The sequence below is a fragment of the Cardiocondyla obscurior genome, linkage group LG04 (genome assembly GCF_019399895.1).
Source record: "Cardiocondyla obscurior isolate alpha-2009 linkage group LG04, Cobs3.1, whole genome shotgun sequence".
In the NCBI taxonomy this organism is placed as follows: Eukaryota; Metazoa; Arthropoda; class Insecta; order Hymenoptera; family Formicidae; genus Cardiocondyla; species Cardiocondyla obscurior.
The window spans coordinates 4441234-4464333 of record NC_091867.1 but is presented as its reverse complement, the minus strand read 5'-3'; the positions used below and the strand labels follow the sequence as shown (position 1 = coordinate 4464333).

At 39.0% G+C, this 23100-nt stretch overlaps 1 protein-coding gene across 13 annotated transcripts in view; it reads right to left on the bottom strand.

Moving 5' to 3' along the window:
* The window catches only part of Rg (A kinase anchor protein rugose), a 266288-nt gene that overhangs the window by 161457 nt on the left and 81731 nt on the right, over positions 1-23100 (bottom strand). For 7 of the 13 annotated variants that reach the window (XM_070656128.1, XM_070656129.1, XM_070656135.1 and 4 more), the window contains exon 1: positions 858-4202. The exons of 5 other annotated variants lie outside the window; for them this stretch is intronic. In XM_070656128.1, coding sequence (XP_070512229.1) covers positions 858-1061 — 204 coding nt within the window. In that variant the 5' untranslated portion in view covers positions 1062-4202. Of the gene's footprint in view, positions 1-857; positions 4204-23100 lie in introns of those variants that run through there. One more of the 13 variants, XM_070656132.1, reaches the window with a different exon arrangement.

Sequence of the window (23100 nt, the reverse complement as noted above, 5' to 3'; positions counted from 1 at the left end):
ACTTTATCATGTGAATCACTATAGCTCTTTATTAATGTAATTAGTTACTTATTGTCTCCTCGTTTCAATGATGAAGAGCGAATCCCGCCGTAAGAACTTCTAAAACATCCACGCGATTTCGTATACTTACGGGCATACTCGTACGTATAAACTCGCGATGCGTATGCGTACCACGCTGCCGTAGTCACCGCATATGGAAAATGAAATGGACTACAAAGTGCGTTTCAATTTACTGTTCTAAAAAGAAAGCAATCTTCTAAGTGTAGCGCGAGCGCGAAACAAAAGCATATCTAGAGTAAAGAGAAAAATTACGAGGCAAAAAAAAAAAAATCTTAATTGCCAGTTAACAGTGGCAACGCGTGATAAAGATACCTAAATCTTTCTCGGCGCGCGACAAATGGCATGTAATCAGGCGTTTTTTAAACGCGTCTAATGAGATAACATACGGGAATTAACTGTCGAGATAACTCATTGTCGGAGCATCAGCGTAAGAAGCGCGGTTTTACACCAGCTATATTAAGCGGGCAGTCATTAATTTTTACCTAACCCCATGGTAGTTAAATTAAATAGATAATCGGCATATCGTACATGTAATTTTAGTAAAATATTCTCCGACATTTTACGAACATATTTTAGTTCGGTCATATTCCTTCTTTCCCTTTTAACATCTGCAAGAAATATGTGCTTTATATCGTGTTATCCTAAGATTCTGATACAAGAATCACAAAAATGGCGAGGTATCGGGAAAAAGAGAATCTCTTAAAGTATCTTATCGCATAAAGGTTAAATAAAAAAATTTGCTGAACGTAGTACGGGCAAATAACCGTGTTGAAGGAACACAAATATGAATCTCTTACCGAGAAAGCTTTGAGGAAGACCAGGCACTGTATGATGCCTTCCATCGTGTCTCCGGTTAAACAAAAGGTCCCGTTGAGGTGTCGCCCTTTGCGGCCTATCACGGAGCAGAGGTTAGCCTGCACAAAGGCATTTTGCGATCGCGTGGCTGCCGTGAGAGCCGGGTGGTGAGAACGGGAACTCATTAGACGCTCCAGCGAGTCCATGTCTTCTAATTTTCGATGATCTCTCGTTTCGATCTCTCTCGGGTTATCGGCCAGAAAGGGGTCGCGAAAGCGTCGTAGCGTAACACCGAACTTCGGGGATGGTATCGAACATTAGTCATGACTCTCCCCCTCCCCCTTCACCGTCGCATCGATGAACGAATCTCGCCTCGTGTCCTCGCGCTAAATCTTCCGGCACGAGAAATCCCACTTAGGTTGATCAGAAACACACCCGCAATCGGTTGAAATCCGTTTGACGCATGAATCGTAAATCTCACCGTGCGACATAAAAAAAATGCATCGCAGCAATTTCATTAACGGTATTTTGGTTTGATGCCGTTTGAAGCTCTTTGTTTTCTTTCTTAAATATAAACGCATTTCGTTAACACGTAATTAAAAAACTGTGCGAACGCCCTTTCTATTCCGAGAAAGAAATTTCGCTGATAGCAACGCATTGTTGGTGTATATGTAATTTTATTTTTAACGCGCGCGTTTTTTTCTTTTTTTTTTTGTTAGAAGTAAATTGGACCTTTACGCAGGCAGCTATAGAATACAATAGTGCCGCAGTCTAATTTCTCTTGTTAACAAAACTTTGAGCTATCAATCCTTCTCTCTTCTTTTCCGATTTCGACAAACTATTTTTGCGTCATGACGTAGCCGTTGCACCAACCATGAAGTTGTTACTCTTCTGGAGAAACTTTTCGATACGGACGTTAAGATTGAGTTACGAGTAGTGAACGTGTACAATCACAACATATAAACGATATTACTGTTTCTTCTCCTCTTCTTTCGGAAGATGTTGCCGACTTGTTATATTTTGAAAGATTATTTCGCTCCCCCGTTTACTCCCACGTCGGTTTATCCAGCGTAATCGAAAGATCTCACTTATTGTTTAAACAACGCGGCGCGGTGCGGTCGCATTAACGATATTCGGCGTCTAACGCTAAGGTTCGCATTCACCGGCACGTACCGAAGAGTTCGTCAAGCGAGTTTGCTTTTCCTTTACTCTTGTGACGAGCTATCGCCGCAACGTCTCAATCGATATCACTTACCGGGGTTCTCTCAAAAGCCTAACGACGATCTATCTCTTGCTTTCTTCGCAATGACGACACCGTGCGCGCCGCGGCAACTAATACCGCTCGAATAAACTTATCACTGTCGATTTTACCGCGAAAAAAAAAATATATATTTATAATAATAATTGAGAAAGCGATCGGATATACTCGCCCGTAATCGTATATTACGTATTATCGGTAATGTCTCTAACAAGTCCCAAATCGTCGGCGAATTGTCTTGTTATCTACGGGCGAGACCGCCCAACGGACTCTCTCCATCTCGTCTTTATCGATTCACAACTTGCCGCGCGCCTTATCTCGCTGACAACATTCATGAGCGAGATGACACGTTTGTCGACACGAATCGCGAATTACCGCGTCCAGGTTGTAACACTAGGTGTACGAGCTCGTCACCTAAGAGCTGATCGAGCCGCTGGTCCGCGTTCCAGGTGGCATAACAGCTGACAAATCATTATTGATCGCGTCGTCTCGAACCTCCGTAAACATCATGAATCTCCGAGACGGGCGTCTGTTATCACGGCGCGGAACTGTAAATCCATCTCGCGCGGCCATTCATTTGGTCCGGCTCTCGGCCCAGCGGAATTCTATATCCGTTTGAGATTCAGCGAAGACTTCGTCCGTCGTGGCTCGCGCGAAACCTTCATTTCCCACAACAGATGTTAAACGATTCCCGAGAGAATAATTCGTGCCGGAATCGAACGTGCGATCTATTGCGGGCAACAGGCGCGGGGTCCCTGAATTTTGCGAGAAATCGAGTAAATCTTTTGCGGTGGCAGCGCTTTAGTTGTAGTTTCCACTGAGCCGCGTGATTCTATCGCTTGTGGGGTGGAATATCGCCTGATTAAATCGCACATCTCGTAGCAGAAGAAGCAAATGCCGATAATTAAGAACGTATCCATGTTTTAGATCGCTAATTTTAATAATTATATTGCCGTAGATTTGTGAGCGTTAACCGGATGTTCGTGAGCTTTGTAAGAAATTTAACGCTGATCTCCCGAGAAAGATCTCGGGCTCTTATTTGAGCGATAAATTCTATTCTCTCTTTCAATGTCGTTTCTAACGTACTACGGTTCCTCACATAAAATGTCTCGTGTCGTAAATGATCGTGGAGTCGTTAAATGCACTTTACGCGTGAAGTAACGGCGGAACAACGGTCGCGTCGATCGCAGTTTAACGTCCTCGATGACGTATTTCCGTCCACAAATATTCCCGGTTTCGTCGGCGAGAGGCGGAGGCAGGCAGAACGACGTAGGGCGCAATGCCGCGAAGTGCAAACCCGCGATATCACGACGATCCGACCGTTCGGGATAATGTCAATCACGCGATTTCATCCATACGAGGGTCGCTCGAGACACCGAACGTTAACGCGTTCCCGCTGTCGGTGACAGCCAGGTCGTTGATCAGGGATTCGGAGATGGTGTCAATGATCCTACAGCTACTACGGGCACGCTTGTCGGCGGGCATTTCACTGAGAGCACCGCCGCCGTCCAAGCATCCCGCGTTAGCGGGACGTTCCGCGAGCCGTTCTTCGTCTTCTTCTCGCGTCGTGCACACGTTGATTTCGTACACGAGGTCGTTAAAGCGCGCGGTTTAGACGCGATAGAAGCTCATTGCCGCGAACGGAAGTGGCCGAGAGGGAGCCACGGCTAGACGATCACAGAAACAAAACATGGACCATGTGAGCAAACCAGCCGGATATGACAAGTAGGCACACCGCGATGATACTTAGTCCCGACAGCTGTCACTGCACTTTAACAGTACCGCGAATCGAGAATGCGCCCTCGATTATTTTCGTACGAGACAAGCGCGAGAATCGCACGAGCTGTTTTCACCTTTCGCGTTCGGTTTGGTCGAAAATCGCGAGCGTTAATCGAGACCGACAGCGAGAACAAAAATCGGCGAAAAACACCACCGGGGTCCTCGCGGAATGCACACCTCGATGAGATCGAATCACGCGGTCGTCGGTACGCGTAACGCGGACGTAACGTGGACGCAGTTCACCGAAAGCGAGAACAGCGTAGCTACGTCAACGGACTCGCAACGGGCCAGCGTATGACTACCAGATACTCTCGGCGTGAGGGTGCGCCTTTACAAGAGTGGGCGGGTGGAAGCGAGGGATGCTGGGCGACGGCGCGGCCCGCGGCGCCACCCCCGGCCCCTTCGCGTGAAGCTCTCGCAAAATCCACCAGGTCGCCCCCTTTCATCTCCCCCTTCGTGCGAACATTCGCCCCCTTCGTCATCCACCCTCCCCGGTCGCTCTCTCGCTCACAAGGCGCTATTCGCCGTTTCACCCCGGCCATACTACCGACCAACGCTATACTCGGGTCTTATTCTTCGTCATCTCGTTTCTTACGCTTCTTTCGTTCCTTTCGCCGTCGCCCTCCCGAACTCTTGTCCGTTCTCTATCGCGTTCTTTTATCGCATTCTTTATTTCTCGTGTCGTCCGTGTGCGCTGCGCGCCTCGCGCTCCTTCATCGCGTATCTCTCGTCGCGCGCCGTTGACCCGGCATAACGCCAGAGGCGATTTTTACGCCAGGCACGGCTAGGTTGGATATTCAAGCGGATGAATGCGCTCGTGCATCTGTCCGGCGATCACTCGCGATGTTCTTAATGCGCCTTCCGGTGTTTCTTGCAAAGCGCTCACAAAAGAACAGTACGTACTTTCGGTAGACACATGGCGCTAATAATCCCGATAAAAAGCTCCGGTGAGATGAAAATGGGAATATTACGAAAATCAGAATCAATATGAGACGAAAGCGAGCCGGGTAACGTCCGGTTTTAAATTTATGGCTAAAGCATGGATCGTTCCATTCCACGCCTCTCGCTGAAATTCGTTAGGTCATGGAATCGAAATTGTAATCCAACTGAAATCTTATACACGTCTGGCTTGCGAATTGCGCTCTTGTTACGAACGCGGTTTCAAGTTTTCAACGATCGTCTATGATTTGCGCTACTACATCGCAATACAATGGCTTCGCTTTTATTTAGAAATCTCCATTTTGTAGCTCGAAATCACTTATTCTCTTTTTCTTCACTTGTCCCATTTTCTCTTATATTGATTTCTCTATTGCAATTCCCATAGAATTTTTTAAACAGACGCATTTTCCTTTTTATGGAAAATTCCTTTTCTGTCTTCATTTCTTCCACCTTTATTACGTATAATCGTCTGACCTATTTCGATCTTTTTTACTGGTTATACAATTCAGGGAATTATTCGACGAGTAAATTAATTTTTGATTCGCTTAATTATATTTTAATTATATTCATTAGCTTTAAATTTATTATTCAAGATATCGATAATTTTCTGTTGTTTAACAAATTTTTTTTTTCTATCTAATTTTGTTTGTCGTGAAAAATTAACGTTAATACGCACATCGTGCATAGATTTTATAAAAATATATCGCTACTCTTTCTAATCGTATCTCATCGAATAACAGTAATATGAATAAATAGCTCGTATTTCCTTAATGAATTTTCGCAAACATCAACCGACTTCGTGCATCATGAACGAGCAAGTTACGACGGATATCCCGCGAGATTAGGTGCGCCGGATCGACAAATTGTGAGTTTGCATTTACGGTACATACCATCGGCGCAACTGTTCGCTCCAAGTTCGTGTCGCCGGTTTAATTGGCTTTAATAAAGTTTGGAGAGCCGCGCCAGAGAAGTCGCGGAATTAACGGTCGCGGTCTATCGCGCTAGGTGGTAAGTGGTTAAAGACCTTTCTTCCGGAGAAATACACTTGAAGTCACATTCGTCCCCCACTCGTATAGAAGAGCAATTTTGAATGACCCACTAGCGAGAGAAAGAAACAGAGTGGGCATAACTGAGAAATAATTGTGCCGCAACCATTTAGTCATTTAGTTCGCCAACTTCTACCTCGTAATCACCAAAAGATTTCTCTATCTTTAAACACGAAAGAACAATAAGTACATTTACCCGCTCAATGCGTTAAAAATGACTCGATATTATCCACAAATGGTCCGAACCCGCGATTTCTATTATTTACGATGTTTTTTTTAATCGTCTTACACGTATACATGAAAAAAAAGGACAAAAAAATGTGCAGTACAATGTCGATAAAATTAAACTAAATCTTCGGGGTGTAATAGAAAATATATTATTTACAACACGGTTATCGTACTTAAAAAACGATTTAAAAAAAACTGGAATTTTATTTCCAAATTTTAAAACTATTTGTTTAGAAATGCAATTTTGCAAATGAAGACGAATACCGGTGTTATACTTGTCGCGCGTAACGACGTCTTCTTGAATCTAATAGCCATGTTAAATCGTCGTAATCATAGGTGAACTGTTGGTCAGTTCTCTAAGCCGATAATTGGTGCCTGTTAGAAACAGATAAGGTCACCCAGCGTCACTCGCATTCATCTAACATCTTCTACTAATTGCTCCATATTTCCACCTTGATATAGTTAGGTTTCTGCCACGGTATGAGATTCACCCGGGTGAATGTTTAACCAATCTTCCGCCGCCTAATTACTTTAAAGTGCTAACCAAACTTTATATAGTTCTGAACTTTATCGCCCGGACATTTTGTAATGGAAAATCGATTTTACGTGGGTAAACCATTACGTATGTACATTACAACTTTCTATTAAAAGTGTTAACTTCTTCGATCACTATAGCCGTAATATTCTTTCATATACCTACTACACATTCGTACACTATAATGATACATATTTACTTTCAATATAACCCAGTCCTGTAGGGACATACATTCATATCTAGTAGGCGTCCTTTTCCGTTTTATTTCGTTTTTTTTTTTTTTTCTCTCTCCTGTCAAACGCTGTTTGAGGCAGGTACGTAAAACTCGTCGCAAAATTCTTTTCTCGGGATAGAGGCGCGCCCCATCTTTACGAACAGCATATTGTATCCCGCGGCATGAATTCAGATTCAATTCCTCTTTCATTCGACACTGCTTCCTCTGAACCAATACGATAAAAGTTTCTTCTTCGTGTCGGACATGGGGATTTGTTGAGGCGCGCTGCATGTCGCCGAAATGTACGTACTGCGTACTTGAAATGGTTTTTCGGGATTACGCGTATGCCGCGGCTATGCGGATCGATAGCGAAATACGAGGGCTCGTGATATAAGTTTCAGTATCACATTGTAACGACAAATGTTGCTGGTTTGTCGGTTGAAATGGTGCGCCGAATGAAAGGGTAGTTAATTACGAGAACAAAAGCTTACGCGGCCGGATCGATAGAAAACAGCACGTATAAATATACAACATGCTGTAGGTACCGTTGTAATATATATCTCCACTCTTTATAGACGCCGTATACCGTATTATCGTTGAATCTGTGAAAGTAATTCATTATCAGGGCTAATAATGTCACACACATCTTGAAAAATAGTGTATTTTTATCATTTTGAGTTATCTTGAGCTATAAATTTTTTTAAAATTTTTTTTTGTTCAAGAATAAAGTGTAGTATGCAAAGTAGCTATATTTGAATATACGTAAAACAGCAACATGTATTGGATATCTCGCACGTAATCGGAATCGATTAAATCGATAGCAATAATTTTTAATCGGTAAAAAAAAGAAAAATTGTATATCTTAATTTCGTAAATTGGCAAAGGATAGTGGCTCACGATTCGAATGTGATAACATATATTTCTTATGTTCTATCAGTATCTATAATGACTAAAATGTACAACGTATTAAATTATTAAATTAAAATATCATTCCCCCGTTAAACGACGTCGGGGTGAGATTTCTGTGTTATGAAATAATGCAATAAATTATATATACGCGGCGCCAAGAATTTTTAAGCGACGAAGAAAAATGTTGGCGCATGAAGCCGTAATTAATTATTATCTGCCATGCATGCATTGAGGCTAATTAATCCGCGGAAAGGCGAAACGCAGTTAGAGCAACTAAAATTTCACCGATAACTGCGGCGGAGGTCGCTGCTACTACGGAAGGAACGTTTAATATATATATGTATGCATGCAAAATGCATCTTTACGCGCGCGTGCGCGATCACACGCACGCGGATCGCCCAACTATTGATATATTCCGACGCTTACGACTTGAAGTAACTTTGCATAATATATGGCGGGACTTAGATTATAAATTTCCTCACTTCAGAAAGTGTGCCCCGTTTTAGCTAACTGTAGCTTTATGTAATTGCCGCGCCCCACATTGTAAATTTGCCCGCTGCACTAACATGCTGAAAGAACTTAAGAACAATGCGAAATTGAGCGACCGGTATAAATTAGATGAGACAAGGAGCCGCTTGGCAAGCAGAAAATGGAATACCGCGTTACGTCCGTTAAACACAAATGAAGCAGCTAAATAGATTATCAATGGAAAGATGTAATTAGGCATGATGATACTATACAATTACTCGTAAGAGGAATACTTAAATTTTGCTAACGTAATATAGAATAAAGTTCTTATTAAAATAAAAAAAAAATAAAAAGAAGTAAGGAAACATATTTCTATCATTTTATTAATGTTTCTTGGCAGTAGAGAAATACCTATATGCATATTAAGATCTAAAAAAAAAAATATATATATATATATATATATATATATATATATATATATATATATATATATATATATATATTATATATATGTCTTGCAAAATTAGAAATCGATATCGGCATACACTTTGAAATGGAAACGATACATCTTTCTTTCCATTCGAACTTCTCTCCTTTTTAGTACAGATACCAAGACGAATTGCGCGACGTTCTGTTACTAATGCGTAAACTCCTCTCTGCTGAAGGGAAGGAATCGACAGCTACTCTCCCTCTTTCCCGTCGTGAACTAATATTAAATCAAGATATTTGCTCCCACTTGAGAAGCATAACCACTATCGAGCGCATCTATTATTTTTCCTTTCCTTTTCAAACGTCATTTTCTGTATTACGATTGGAACGTTTGATAACAGCTTCGACTGGATTTTTCAATCAAAATGATAAAATGTGTATAAATTTCAAGCAGACGTTCTATTAAAATGTATTTCTCATGCAGATTCAATTGTTCATATCACATTATTTCATTTCCATGCAAATAGAAAGTATTTTATTAAAATGTCAATCGATAAAAATAATGGTGGCGCCATAATGGTTTTTTATAGCAAAAATTTAATAAAAAAAAATGTATTTATCGGAAAGTAGAGTGTATTTTGATCTTTGCTTCGAAATAAACGCAATAATCGCGATATTGATATTACTACCGTAATTAAAGGCTTATGTATTTTCATTAATTTAAGTAAATTGTCGACTCAAATTAGAAAAAGGATTTAAACAAAGTTCTCAACCGTAGAGACACAGAGTCGTTAAGATAAGCACGGGGAAAGTAACGGGAGGTACGCGGACAATGCATAAGCACGACGCGAGCATAGGTATACTTGCGGAAAACGCAAAAGGGAGCATCTTTCTTTGCGTGTGACAATAGCGAAGACGTCCATAGAGCCAACAACAGTCCGCCTCTAAAGTGGCGCCGGTTGCCGCCGGGTTCTCTCCGTTAACCACGAACTGATTTTCCTTGTCCGACTTTTCGCCTCGAGTCCCCCTCGTGCTTACCGTAACCAGCCGCTAGTTCTCCCAAAGTAGAGCAACGCGGTGCTCCTTTTGAATTTTGAAAGCGCGCGGGAGACGCCGCGCCGCGCCGCGGGGGAAATCTCATTTTCCGCGGACTCTCACGCTCTACTCGAGAAGCCCGGTGCCACGCCGGATGGCTGGTGGAAAAGGTCGGAAGATTTATTATGCACTTTCTTCTTCTGCAGGTGAGACGTGCGGGCGTCTCTTCGTTATACAATGCACGTCGGCCGTGCCGGGCGAGAAAGAGAGACCTGGACGCGGCACGGACTTGAGAAACTCGATTGCGAAAATGGAATCGATCGTAGTGGACTCGCGCGTAATTTTCCTTTGAGAACGCAAATGCAATATCCCGCGATAACGAACGATTTCTCCGGCCGGACCATTTCTCTGCTCGCCGAACACGCCCGATAAAATGGTTATCCGAGTTTCCATATGTTGCAACGCGTAAATGCGCGCACGCGATTGTGTATTGCGGTGTATAATGGATGCGGTCATTCGAAAAGGGCCAAACACAAGCATCGTGTTTGCGCTCGCAGTATGATATACATTTTCCGATTGTCGTCGATGATTTCCAATTAGTTGGCATTGATGCAAGTACCGAATAAACAAACCACATATTTAGAAAACCGTTGCATTAAATAACGATCCTCAAATTTTTAATTTTTAATTTTTTTTTTTATTTTGTTTTATTTTATCTGCGATACATCTCTGACGTGTTACAGTTGAAATTCGCACCGTCGAGGAACCTCGCGGGGAGCTATCGCTTTTCACTTCTCTAATATTAACACACGATAGGTATCTATATTTTCACAGCAGCAGTTACGTCGGGAGTGAAAGGAGAGAGAGTTACCAGAATAGGATCGTTAGCTGCCAATTCAAAAATTCACGAAATACAATCAATCCATTTTATTGCTAGCGATTGATAGCTTAACCGATAAATATAAAACTGGGATATATGTTATAGGCAGGTGTTATCATTTCCATTCATCGTTTCATGAAAATTTTCCCATGCAGTTTATCGAATATTATGATAGGATATTACCCAATTGTGTTAAACAGATATTTAATCCCTTAATCAGCATTTTAATTAAATTTAATTTTTGCGCAACAACGCGCGTTACGTTAAATGTCCTCTTGCGTACGACGTAGAGAGGTGTTGCAATTAAAAGTCGCGACAATGGCTTTGAACATTGTATACTGCGATGGTAAAATAAAAATAAAGTGTATGAAAATCGCGCGACAAGTTAACTTCTATCGATAAAAAGACGAAACTTCGTGAAACGTGTACTTCCCAACTCGTGAGAAATATAACGGAAGAACTGCTCCGGGAGTATTTTTCCTTGTTCCTGGGAGGTAATCGCGTCGAGGTAACTTTAGTCTCGCCGGTAGTTTGATACAGAATTAGCACGAAGTACGACGGGGAGTAGTCTCCGCGAAACGTTATTAAGACACTTGACGTAATAGCGGCATCATTAAACTTCCTCATTCGTTACGGCGAAGCTACCTGTGACGGAAGTACGATTGATTGTTGCGCGCATGATACGTCTTACTTAAGAAACGGAGAAGCGGCACTGCGAAGTGCACGCTAGCGATAAAGCGTTGTGTAAGAAAAGTCATTGTTTAGAACGGTGCCCGCGCGCTCTTTGAAGCGAAGATTATGTTCCGTTCGGCTTTTACCGAGATAGAAACGCACACAAATCATCAGTAGAGACGCGATCCCTTTTATCCTTACACGGAGGATATGACAGTGCAGCTTTTTCCGCCAGACATCATGGCGACCGAGCTTGTATATATTCTTTCATTATATTCTCCGGTCGCTCCTGCTTGTTATCAGGCCCGAACGTCGAATGAAAGGCGCAGCGGAAAGGCGCAAGACAATACGAAGATAAGAAAAGTAAAAGGTAAAATGAGAGAAAAAAAAGGGCTCGGACAATACGCGATCCTCGTGTAGATTATCGCAGAGGTAGATATAAAATAAGACGACTACGTACCGTAGAACCCTCGGTAAGACGTCGAGTTCGCAATTTACTCACGCACAACATGCTACACAGAATGAACGCCTTAATACTTGCATTTTTCTCGATACATACCTGGAACAGAAATATTATTTAATGATTAACGAGTAATCGGCAATCTCAAATAGCACGGAATAATATTGCATACTTAATTATTAAAAAAAAAAAATTGTTTTTAACGCGCAAATAAAACATATGTAACGTGAACGATGAAATTTAAGATACAGAAAACGAGAACTTTATCAAGGTTTTCGTGTCACTGGGGGAAATCCTGCAATCCTTTGGCACGTGAAACGCATAAAAGGAACGTTAAGGTGAACGGGCATACCCACCTGTTATGTGAGATCCTCACGCGATTCCACAACTTATCGCATTACAAGGATTCTATAAAGGCTTGACATCGCGTGTTACTTCCTAAGACTTTTATTCTGTAAAAATCATTCTAGGCAGTTTTAAGAGGAAAGAAAGATAAACTTAATCGAGTTTACAGAAGGAATAGAAAACGAAAATACTTAACGATTAAATTGATTGCGAATTAATTAATTATTTATTTTATTATTATAATTAATATTTGAAAAATGGAATATATCGACCAAAATAATTTCTATCTACTCTCATTTTTTTTTCTTTTTATAAAAAGAAATATGTATAAAGATATTGAAAATGCAAAGATTTTTTTATCTTATTTCACGTGCGAAGTACTATCTTTAGATATACATATATAAAAGCAATTCCAGTTTCTTTCTCTTTATGACTTCTTACTATCTATTGAGGGTTTCGTTTTTCTTAAAACGATCCTAAAAGGAATCGTGAGTGAGCCATACGAAAGTGAATCGAATGCCCGGAAGAGGATTGCGAGAATCTCAGCAATCTATGTGTCAAAAGAAGGAATGAATTGTACGTTATATTGAAGATAAGACATGTATAAGCGTACACGTGTAGGGGGATTGCATTTTGCTCGTTTTGTTTTTTTGTTTTTTTTTTTCCTCATCGTTGCTTTCATTCTGCCGAGGCAATTCGGTACTAGCAAACATAATCACAAAATTTTTCCCTAACAATTCGTTGCAATACCAAAGAAAATATGTTGTTTAAATTTTATTCTTGTATTTTTTTGTGCAGAAAGAAAAGCGCATATTTTAGTGATGATGCAAAATTGCATTGTTTATTCAAATAATATTTTTATGACTTAATTGGCTAAAAAACATTTTTATCAAAACTACAAAAAAATGTTTTTTATTAGTCTTTTGTTTGACAATAAAATCGAATACATATTCAAACTATCGTTATTTTTGTATGTAATTTTAAAAATATGACAATGCTAAAGTTTTAAAGTATCTCAGTATTTCAAATTATTTTACACTGCGCTTTAAAGTTGTTATTAATTTTTCGGGTAAATTATCTCGTTACGATTTTTCTTTTTGTTTGGCAACGTTGACGGTAATATAACCTGCAATCTTGATTTAGGATTCGAGCAACGCGCGTATATACGAGTGTTTCTCGGCGTACCGTGGTTCAAAGCGCTTGATACTGCACGTGTTTTCACACCTGCTTTTTAGCACACCTGTCACATTAAGTACACAAAAATACGGGCGGTTTTCTTTTATAAACGGCACAGGTACGCTGAATTTTTAAAGCGTTATAACTTTATGAAAATTTGATATAACAATATGCGACAAAAACTGATATGAATTCCATATGTGTTCGTCTCAAATGTAGTATATACATATATACGTTGTTATCGTGATATTTGCGCACAATAAATAAGAAATAAACCCCGAAAAGTATTAAAAATATTCAGCTATTAAGAAACATTATAAATTATAAAAAAAAAGATATTAGAAATATGAAAAGGACACCATTGTCTTTCTCCTTTCGCTCGGATCTCTGGAGTCACGTTTGAAAAAGTTGATAAAGTCATTCGAGGATTCACCGTATAATCCTCGGCAAATCTCCGTAAATTCTCGTTCTCCAACTTATAAAACTGCTCAGTGTTCACTGAAACGGCCAGATCTTCCACTTACAGTGCAACCACCGTGTAAGATGGAAGGTAACAGCTATACTTTGCCGTAACCATCCTTAACTTTCAATCCCGACAAGTTTGTCCAGCGTATGTCCCCCAAGGCGATAGGCACCGGGGCCGCTGGTGGACAAGTAAGTTTAGTAGAGTCGGTTAACTTGCCAACCTGGGCGATTGCATTGGGTCAAACCATTTAACGGTTCCCGAAACGTTTACTCCTTTTACGCGCGGCAGGACGGGCCGGGGGGCAAGAATCGGTACGCCAGCTGCGATGACACGACCTTTAGCATTTCGACAAGCGCGTCGAGCGAGAGCAGAAACGAATAAAGTCGGGGATACCTATCGTTCGCGAGAAGATAGCCTGGTCAATACGTATTAAGCTCGCCTCGTATCGGGCAATTTATTACTGCCTGGTGGGCTTGACAGGGTGGCGTAATGAGAGACGGGCCGGAAAATGGCGAGGAGCAGGAAATACGTGTTGAAGAGAGAAATTTATCGGTGATATTTAGGTCGGGGCGATCTCCGCTCGCGGAGCTAATGTCTTAAATTGACTGTGAAACTTTTAATATTCACTTATCGAGGTAAATGGTAATTTTTTACGGCAAAATACACCGACGATTAAGCATGTCGTAATCAGATGAAAGTAGTCGGCGGGGGGTTGGCATGCCGTAATATCCGACGCATACCCGTGACTAATTCAATCGGTTATCAGTTTAATCGCTTTTTGATTGGTTTTCACCAATCAGATTGGCGCAAATATTTTGTAATATCATTATCTGCGTTACCTGCATCATTAATTAGTGCCCGTCGGCACTTTAATATTCATAAGTCTGTCATTTTTATTAGCGACTTTTGCCTCCCGATTATCGACAAGCTGATTATCAGCGGTAGATCTTAACGAACGAAACGAAGCGTAGTAATAATATCGCACTACGAAATTAATGCGAAATGCAAGAAGTAGAATGCGCTAGGAGTGATTTCCGGTTAAAATACATGGGATCAAATATTTCAGCTGGAGCGAGTGTCTCGGCCTACGAAACTCCGTCTTCATTGTTTGTTTTTTTTTTTCTTTTTTTATGTCATACGGCACCGCGATATAATATAATGTGCGCGGGCGGCAAGCTACCATACAGTCTGTCAGTGCTCGAGCGAACAATACGTGCGACGTGTATCGTTCCGTGTGCCGTCGCGCTCGTAACACGAAGGAGAACGTTCTTTTTCGTCAATTATCACTCGTCGCCGGCCGAGCAGCAAATAATTTATCAAGCCGCGTGCTTAATTTACGATTAGCGCAAATATGTCAAGATGACAATTTCATTTCGCGAATTGGATAATTTCAACGAGTGGAAAACCGTAATATGTCGACCGTTTATTAATATTAATAATATTTCGTGCCTTTCGCGGAATGGCATGCGTTTAATGTCGGGGAGTACCGTACAAAGTACCGCGCGGTTATAGTATTTGATAATTAGCACGCGGGTGATCGCAATTAATCACGTTTTCGCGAGTGTTGCGCAAAATATGAACGTACAAACTGGCTTGGGAGGTAGTGAACTATGTTTTGAAATTTTCAATTATTTCGTGGATCCGATTCTGGTGATTTTGGATATCGTATTTGGACGTTCCGCGATTTTTCGGAGCGGCGTAATCACGACTCCTGTTGCGCGGTATCGGTGAGTTTCAAATTATTTTTTACTTCAATCCGGCGGTAATGAATTCCTCCGCAAATACCGCGGATGGACTGTTTTCTTTTATATATTTATTACCTTCGAAATGGGCGAGCAAAATTGAGATGTAGATTTTGCGTGTAAACATGCGTACGCGTGGATTTGTAAATCACAGTTTAGATGTAATTCTAGTTAATTATTCTGTACTGTGGTAGTCAACACATTAGAACGAGCGAGAAACCCGTGAAACCACCTGTTTAATTTCGCAGAAATCCCGGGTCTCGCTCCGAGAGGAATTTCTGAGTTTTCAAGCACCAGGCCGAGGTCTCGTTTAAAACCTACAATCGTATTCCTTTTCCAGGTTTCGTATTTCATTCTCAATTCATTAAATGCCGTAAATTGTAACTAGTAGTAGTAACATTTCTGTCATGCGGTATGTTTTCCTCCGTAAAAGATGAATATTAAATTTATTGGTTAAAGTAAATGTAATTTATTAAAATTAACTATTCAAAATTATAAAAATCTTTAAATAGATAATATTCATTATCAAGATTTACAATATTGCAAATTAAGTAAGGATTATTACTTAAATAAGAAAATTAATTCGCAAATATAAATTCTTTGCGATGTGCTAACCAAATATTTAGATAAAAAATTTTTTTTTTAATTTGGGTGGGTCAACGAAAAAATGTTTGATTCGAATTTCGCTCGTCAATGTTGGACCATACCATCAACATTTTAAGTGCAGGTTCGAGGCAGGGCGAATTAATTCGTGGCTAATATAAATTTATGGCAATAACTTTAATAAACCGATATTACAACCGTTAAATCTCGTGCGCATTTGGCATTAATTATCATGCAGCAAACTCAATTTGCCACACTTTGAGCACTTTGAGATAACGATCCCGTAGCTGCGCTAAAATCAGAGAAATTTACCTATGTGTAGCTTACATTCGTTGCTAAATTGACAACACTATTTAAGTACGGCATACGCGTACGGTTAAAGGTGCCATTTTCATCACACTGCAAACGTTACTCAGTGCGCCACAGCGAAAATTTCCGGATTCGTAAAAGCACATATATGTATTTCCTTTCTCTGTTTCTACCATGATTGCGCCGGTTCACAACGGTGGGGAAAGTTGTCCTCCATTACATCGAAAATTTCGGATAATATAATATTTTTACATTAAAATAAACGCGTTGGAATTTTTACGAATTTTTTACCTCATGTAATTAATAATTAATATTAAATATTTGAAAAAAAAAGTAGCTATGAAAATGTAAACTATCTGATATTTTGCATACCACTAATATTAATATAACATGTAACTGCGCGTAATATTTTTCAGATTTCAATATTACTCTCCTTTTTACGTAATAATAATAATAACGAATAAAATATTCTAGGCAAGAATTCATTAGCTTCAAAGGGGGAATTATAATTCCGTGAATAAAATATCTCGAAATGGCGTACAGTATTGCAGAGAAGCTTTATCAGCTTTCTGTAAAAACTCACGTTTTTCGAGCAATTATCATCGTCGAAAGCCAGTGCAGTGCAAGATTAATTGAATTACATTTTTTCCCTAACATTCCTCTCTTCTTTGTATGCTTTTAATTCCGCGCGATTAATCGAGGTATTCATGGAGAAAGACAGGGAGCAAAAATCGACGGAGGGGGGAGGGGGGAGGTTTGAAAGTGCCTCTCAAGGAATGAATTAAATTCAAGCATTTCGCGTGCGCGAGAAATACGCGGTCAATGCTGCCCGGTATCGCTTTTCGTGCCATTTTTATTCGACGAACGACACGCGAACAAAGTGAGAGCAATCATTCTTAATGCGGCACAATTAATTCCGACGACGTTTAAAGTTTCTGCCCAATGGTCAAAGGTAGAAACTTATTAGAAGGAGTTTCATCATATTAAACGGATGGGTATTTAATTCTTCATTCTTTTAGTGTGACATGTGCCGCATTGATTGCACCAAGGTAACAAGGAAAATACTTTGCTCTCGTTAATATTTCATTCCACACGTCGTAGACGTGCGTGGTTGTCATATGTTGTGTAATCACGTAAAAAAAAAAAAAAAAAAAATATATATATACATAAAAAGAGAACAAGAAACAATCCCGCGAAGAACACAATCGTTGTAACTTCCCCGTCTTTTTGAAAAGCAAGATGTAATGAAATTCTACTCGCGTTAATGGCTAGGTAGTAATTTAATTTTGCCGAGAAAAGAAGCAACGTAATTTTATTTCCCTCTGCCATATACGTGTGTGATATACTTCATCTTCGGGCAGACGAAGAAAAGGGTAAATGTACAATTTATTTCAGCAACACAACACAGGCGCAGCGATCGTTTCCGCTTTAACGCTTACGCGAATAGTATATTTCCTCAGAGGGTAAGGGCGCCATGCAGAAATTATGTCAAAGGGTAATACTATACCTTCTCGCGCGTATATCATGCAAATCGTCAAAATTATTTAGATAACGATTAAAATTTCTGGTACATTAAGCAACCCTTGCCGAGTGTTTGTAAATTCGCAAACATATCAGATTATTCTTACATAATATATTAAATTACCGTAGACATCAAATGTGATTATATGCACTTCTGCACGCAGCGACGTAAAATTATTCATGGAATTACCTATTCGCTAAGTAATTTTCAATTAGACCTCGATGTGACGCAGGGACTAGCCAATAAGAAGCGTAAACTTTTTTAATTAAAGGCCTGTCCCCGGAGTTTTAAATGAGTTAGTGACGCTGACGGGTAGTAGTAGAAGGAAAGTGAATGAAGCGTGTGCGGGAAGAAGTAGAAGTGGAAGCCAGATAAAATGCTATAGTAATGGTAGTATCGCGATAGAAAGAAGAGGTAGCTTCGAGTCAAGTATCTCAAACAGCGCGAAAGCCTCGTTCTTCGTTGGGGAAAGAGAGAAATAGAGAGAGAGAGAGAGAGAGAGAGAGAGAGAGAGAGAGAGAGAGAGAGAGAGAGAGAGAGAGAGAGAGAGAGAGAGAAAGAGGAGAGAGCTACGGGTTATCATAAAATCACTCGGCTTTAATTACCGCGACCAGTTAACAAGTTCGCCGCAGGCGGTCTCTGCGATAACACGCGACGGACTCGATTAATCGATATAATAATACAAATAAAATATAATTTGGCGAATGAATAAAACTCGAATACGAATGCTTTAAAACTACAAACAAAAATAAAATATAACATTTATAGAACGAAAATAATGCGTTATAAATTATTGTTTTGAGCAATTGTTATAAATAATTTTACATTTTAATACTTTATTTACATTTTAAATAATTTAAAATAAATATGCGCGTACGAGTTATATGTTTCGCGGGGATTTTAACTTCAAGCCTTATACCTTGTAGGCTGTTATGTCTATCCTTCGCAACGATAAAGGAGAGACGTGAATAGATGTGGTGGGTTATTTCGCTGGTGTATGCGAAACTCCGGAACAAAGCTGTTAGGATATTACTGATCTCATTAAAAAGTAAGTGTCTACCGACGTTACGCTTACCTACGTACATGAGGCGATACAGCGTCTATAAAGGAAGTTAATGGTTAAAGCAACAACTCGATATTAGCAATCCTGTTACACGCGAAATTTTTTATAATATGAAAAGGAAATAATATACTTAATCACGGTTACTATATATACAAAATAAAACAATTTTAATACAATAAATATTCATTGAAAAATGGAAAAATTATTTATCAAACAAATCACAGCTTTTTATTCTTTTGGAGAATATAATATGAGTTAATAAGTAATTAATGAATAGAAATAAATAAAAGAAAAAAAAACAATAAAGCATTAATAAATGTAATTTTTGTATATAAATTCTTTTATTTTCATTTTGTAAAACAAACCAATGGCATATAAATTTCTTGAATGTTATTTTGATACGTAAACCAGTATCCTTCACACTTGCTCGCTCTTCGTTCAAGTAAAATACAAGTGGAAATTAAACCTAGAGAAAATGAACGCAGAATATTCATGATAACGCTGCTAAAGCGCAATCCTTAGGCACGTGTACAAGTATTTTAACGAAGTTAAATGAAGTGTCTATATGCGAAAGCATATCTTTCCTTTTTTATAACTTAATCCTTTCAGCAATGTACCTATAAAACTATATCTGATTAATATTCTTCTAATCCTTGCACGTAACAAATCAGTAATTAAAACCAATTATTCCGCTTGAATAATTCTTTTCTAATTATAGAAAGATTTGTAAATAAAGTGTAACGCGCTGATAGCAAATGCTAATGATGTAATTGAGGAAAGGGATGATTTGCATTTCAAAAAAATGTCATGCTGAAGACGCGGTTACTTTTTTATCTTTTATTCATCCGTCGATTATCCGAAGAAAAACTCGTCAAACCTGTGCATAGTTTTTTTTTTTTTTTTTTTAGTACACTTGTATACGAAAAAATTTAATTCTATGTATATTTTTAACCGGCGTGCATGAAACTACACTATAATATTTTCAAAGAATTACATCGAGAGTTATTTCCCGGGACACGCAGCGACGAACGTGGCAGGCAAAAGGCAGGTTAGAACTCGCGGAATTACAGACAATGAAAAAATACACTTGGTGAAAATCTCACAGAGGAAAAATTTCACAAAGTGAACGTTACGTCGATACGTGCACTACTGACAATACATACGTTAAACATGGACATTTCATTAAGCCAGGCTATCGACAGTATCACCCGATCCTTTATTGTTCCGCCTTTTATTTCGTAATGCAAAATTAAACGCGAAATAACGAATTAATAAATGGAGTTTTTCTGCCATATACACGGTTACCAGTTCGAGATTCTCTTCTGATTAAATACGGCGAAATGCATTTATATATGCATAGAATAGGAATATAGAGCTAAAATTAAATAAATACCGAGCAAATAACGCTGATATCAGGGAAATGGATGCAGTGATTTTATTGAAAGTAGATGAATAGCTACGTGCGATGCTCCTGCATACACGTGGGTTGTAGTCAGCTAAAAATATATCACGAAATTAAACATATATCGTTACGTGGAAACGGTCACATATGCATATGAAATCGTACGTTGGCGAAGTCGATAATGGGAAACAGGACATTTAAAATATTCGACCGGAACTGACAGTGTTAACATGTTAACATGAACTTTATCAAGCACCGTTACCTATTTGCATAAATATAAAATGAGGCAAAAAACAGTTTTGTGTAATGACAAATATAATATATTTGTTAACGGAAATTGAAAATATCAAATATCATTTGCAAAAACATGTATGTACGTTACGTTAATTATTTCATTGCGAAATTACAAGTATTGGAATTTTACCTAGAGCGTTTGGAAAATATCGCAGAGATGCGTTACGATGAAAAATTAATTGGAATTATAGTTTAATTGTAAGACAGATAAAACAAACGCGACTCGCGATTTATATATATATATATATATATATATATATATATATATATATATATATATACATATATATATATATTTTTTTTTTATAACAATCGACGGTTGGTTCAAAGATACATTGTTGCTTCATCGCTATTATAATAATAATTCATGTCAACGTGATCGACGACGAGAGGCAGCTCTCCGCTACAGCGAGAGATTGACTTTAATTAACTGAATTGTTCACCTTTGTTATAAGACTCATAATTATTCCGCAGATGTAGATCACGATGTTAATCGACCCGAATGTTCATCGCGCTGTGCGTGCCTTTCTTAATGAAATATGAATACGGAGTGAGAACGTTTAAATGTGAACTTATAATTCCGCACATAAAAGCTATTACGCGGCTGTAGGAATGAACGGAATTTAATACAAACGCGGGCGTTGTACACGGTGACGATTCTTAATGAAACAAATTTTTGTTTTTAACATGAAACCCGAATTAAATCTATTTTGTTTAATTTTTAAATGAGCCTGTCTCGAGGCTCACGGTAATCTTTCGTCACATTTAATCTCGCACTGGGGAAAAAAAAAATTGCTCGCTTCGTACACTACACGTTACTATCTCTTAAAAGCTTTATGTCCATTATATGATAAATTATTTAATTTATTAATTAATTAAATGTCCTTAATAATAACTTCGAATAAATATCGCGCTGATTAAAATAAATCTGTAGAAAAATGCTTGCTCCAAGATTTTCCGTCGCTGGCATATTTTTCTTTTTTCAAGATTAATGATTTATTGGTAATAAAAAAAATTTTAATTGCTCGTAAGCTCATTATTTGTTAAGTGGTTTTTTTGCAGCTAATATATAGTTTCCCTTCTTTTATAACGTATTTTTGCGACTGTATGTTGTGAATGTTAGCTCGTTTTTTTTTTCACAATTCTCACGTGCTTAGTGACGTAAGAGATAATAAAAATTATCGAGGCCACGAGAAAAATGGTAGTTGATCCTGCCGCTGCAACATTACTGCAAAACGAATGCGGTTAGATCAAAGGCTTTGCAACCTCTCCTTCAACTTTACACTTTTATCTTCACGCTTTCTTTTTGTACGCCTGTCCGCGCGATGCCCACATTGCAAAAGCACAATGGTAGTTCTTGAAGAGCATCTTGATCCCGTTTGCGTTGACCAAATAAAATAAAACGTGAGTAAGCACGAAACGTTTCTTTACAACGATTTCCAACGCTCGCAACATACGAAAATGTCACTTTTATATCTTTTAGCGAATATTAAATATTAAATTATGCAAAAAAAAAAAAGAAATAATAAATAAATAAAAATTTTTAGTAAGAAAAAAATAGTTTAAAATTGTTAAAAAAAAAAGAAAAAAAAATTGGCAAATGAAATAAATGCGTTCTTCGTATAATTCATTTCGGATGGATCGGGCTATCGGCTTTAAAGTTTAGGAATCGACAGGAGAGGTTGGCGAGGCACGATAAATATGCAGCGCTTCCTTTACGACATCTTCAACCGCGTCGAGGACGACCGATTTGCGCTTGAATTTCGTGGACGAGCGCGTCGCGTGCTCGAGAGGGCCGAAGTGAGAAAAAAAAAGGGTGGAAAAAAAGAAGGAAGAAAACCGGGAGTAAATGGAAATTGAGAAAATCGACAAGAACCCCAGCAGGCCGAGGTTCGAAAATTCCACGAAAGTCTTAAGCTTCGAGTACGGGAAAACGTCACTGTAACTTCGCTCGGGTAGCCGGGAATCGCTTAATCGGCTCGTCGGTAAAAGTATGTCAACCGTTCCTGAAATGACCTTCTACAAGTTTGCGGAATGTAATATCGTTCCACCGTTTGCCAAAAAATATTTTATACAAGTTCAGTTGTAAAAGTTGTACGTTATTAGTCGCGATATTCGTGCTTAATGCAATTTGTAAATCGGTGCCTTTCGGATGCGGGTATCATAAATTGGTCTTTTATAGTTCAATACGTCGTACCACTTTTTTACGGTTTCGATTGAACAATGTGCAGTATATACGACGCACTTCTTCCTCGCGATCCACTTACCATAGTGGCTCGCTGTCAGCGACGCTGAAATGTACTTTCAAGTTTTTCCCTAAGCAATTTTTCTCAACGCCGTTATTCTATATATCAATGCCAGTTCCGTGATAAAATCTTGCGCGATAAATTCCATATTTATGCAATCTACCAACCGTTCAGAAATAACTTTTTCGCCGCAGTGGCAGGATACAAATATTTACGTAAAAGAAA